Here is a 2,025-nt window from a genome sequence, read left to right as displayed (position 1 = left end):
TCTGGACCCGGCAGAACCTCCCACCCTGACAGCGCCCTAAAGTCCCCCCCCCCTCTGCAGAACAGAAGAGTTTCAGATCTCCAGCAGTCCGACTCCAGCCTCAGAGCTGGAAGCTCCAGGATGAGCGCCGAGCTGGAATCCTTCAACGGGAACTTTAACCTGGAGCTGGAGGACACGGACGATGGCGTCCAGGAGGCGGACGGCGAGGAAGAGGAGCGGAAGCTGCTGTCTCAGCTCCAGATGGACGGCAGCTTCAACGTGGACAAGTCTCTGTCAGAGAGGAGATGGACCGCCAACGGCTGCGCTGCGTCACACGTGGACGAGTCCAGGTCCGTCAAAGAGTCTCCAAACTGGTCCACGGTACGACCTGTGGACAAGTCCATTAACAAGTCTGTGGTACGATCCGTCAACGAGTCCGCAGACGAGTCCATCGTTGTTACCAGGAGGAAGAAAGCAGCCGTTATCTACGACAGCGATGAAGAAGAGGAGGAGTTGAGGAGTTCCTTCCAGGTCCTCGGGTCGTCCACGCCCAAACGCTCCCCCAGCGGGGGAGGGAACGTGTCTGTGGTGTCCCGACGGTCCCTCCTTCAGTCCATCATCGAAGACATGGAGGATCAGGACGTCCAGGAGGAAGAAGAAGATGATGATGATGGTGAGAATTTGTTAGAGATGGATTCTGATCCAGAAGAGACGACCGGAGAGACCCTGGATACGGAGGAGGAGGAGACAGAGGAGGAGGAGGAGACAGGGAAGGAGGAGGAGGAGACAGGGAAGGAGGAGGAGACAGAGGAGGAGGAGGAGACAGAGGAGGAGGAGGAGGAGACAGGGAAGGAGGAGGAGGAGGAGGGTGAAGAATCAGAAGCTGACGGAGAGGACAATGGGACGGGTTCTGCTGGGGACGAGCTTCAGCTGGAGGAAACCACAGAGGAAGAGGAGGAGATGACTGGCTGACTGAATCGGGTCAAACCGGGTCGGCAGAACTTTCTCCAACCTGTCAAATAGTTCAGTTGATCCAGAATTTGTTGGCATACGGATGTTCTGTTAATAAAAACCCAAATAATACTTCAGCTTGTGTTGCCTGCTGATTTAAAGTCGCTTAGAACAGAACCATGGAGTTCTGTTCTAAACCTGGTTCTGGTTTTAGGAGCCGGTACCGTGGTCCAAACTGCTGGTTTTACCTTTCAGGAGGAGACTATGGTTCTTTCTATGGTTTATGGGAATGTAATTATGATTTACTTCCATGTTCTGCCATCAGTGCTGAGCAGCAAACTCTTAGCAGCTATCAGATGCTGCAGGATGATGGAGCTGAAGTCCAGGAACAGCAGCTGCTCCTGGGTGGTGTCCTCCTCCACCAGGTGTGTCCGGCTCAGGTGGAGAGCAGCAGAGCATCTTGGATGAGGGGCAAAACATCTTCTAGAAAACTTCACATCCAGCCGCCTAAACTGCCCATGACCTGATGACTGAGGATCTTCAGATATTTATCTGTTAATAAAAGAAAAACTGTTTAGCAGCTAAGTCATTTGACGGCGATGTTCGTAGGTTAACCTCTAATGCTACGTTCACACCAAAAGCAGCAGAGGCAGCTGGAGCAGCTAGTGTGTCCAGGCGTAGCAAAATGTCCCGCAGTGCGTCGTGAGCGTTTGAGCGTCTGATGAGCACAACGAGCATTTTCAGGGTTCCCGCCGGTCCTTAAAAAGCCTTAAAAGGCATTGAATTCTTCAAAATAAAATTAAGGCCTTAATTGGTATTAAAATGTCTTAAATCAGTCTTTGGTAGGTCTTATTTTTTAAAACATCATAAATAGGATAATTTTTATTACGATTTATTTTTGTAATCTAAATAAAATGTTAAAATTGACAATTTTTTATTTTTATTTTTTTATAATAAAAAAAAAAACAGCTCTCCATTATTGGTTCCGTCCCGATAGCGGAACCAATGAAAGCGTTCTTGCGGCCGGGACATTTGGGAGATGCACCATTAACTTTTTGTCTGGAAAATATGATCAAGTGTAAATGTAACCAAAAT

General features: G+C 49.1%; 1 protein-coding gene across 1 annotated transcript in view; it reads left to right on the top strand.

Annotated features, from left to right (window-relative positions):
• ercc6l (excision repair cross-complementation group 6 like) overlaps window positions 1–2,025 on the top strand; it is a 20,206-nt gene that overhangs the window by 10,938 nt on the left and 7,243 nt on the right. Inside the window, exon 4 of the mRNA XM_015402682.1 lies at window positions 1–775. Within this exon, the coding sequence (XP_015258168.1) occupies window positions 1–775 (775 nt within the window). The remainder of the gene's footprint in view (window positions 776–2,025) is intronic.

Source organism: Cyprinodon variegatus, unplaced genomic scaffold (assembly GCF_000732505.1).
Source record: "Cyprinodon variegatus isolate N-32 unplaced genomic scaffold, C_variegatus-1.0 Scaffold1383, whole genome shotgun sequence".
Classification (NCBI taxonomy): domain Eukaryota; kingdom Metazoa; phylum Chordata; class Actinopteri; order Cyprinodontiformes; family Cyprinodontidae; genus Cyprinodon; species Cyprinodon variegatus.
This window is presented reverse-complemented; position numbering and strand designations above follow the sequence as displayed.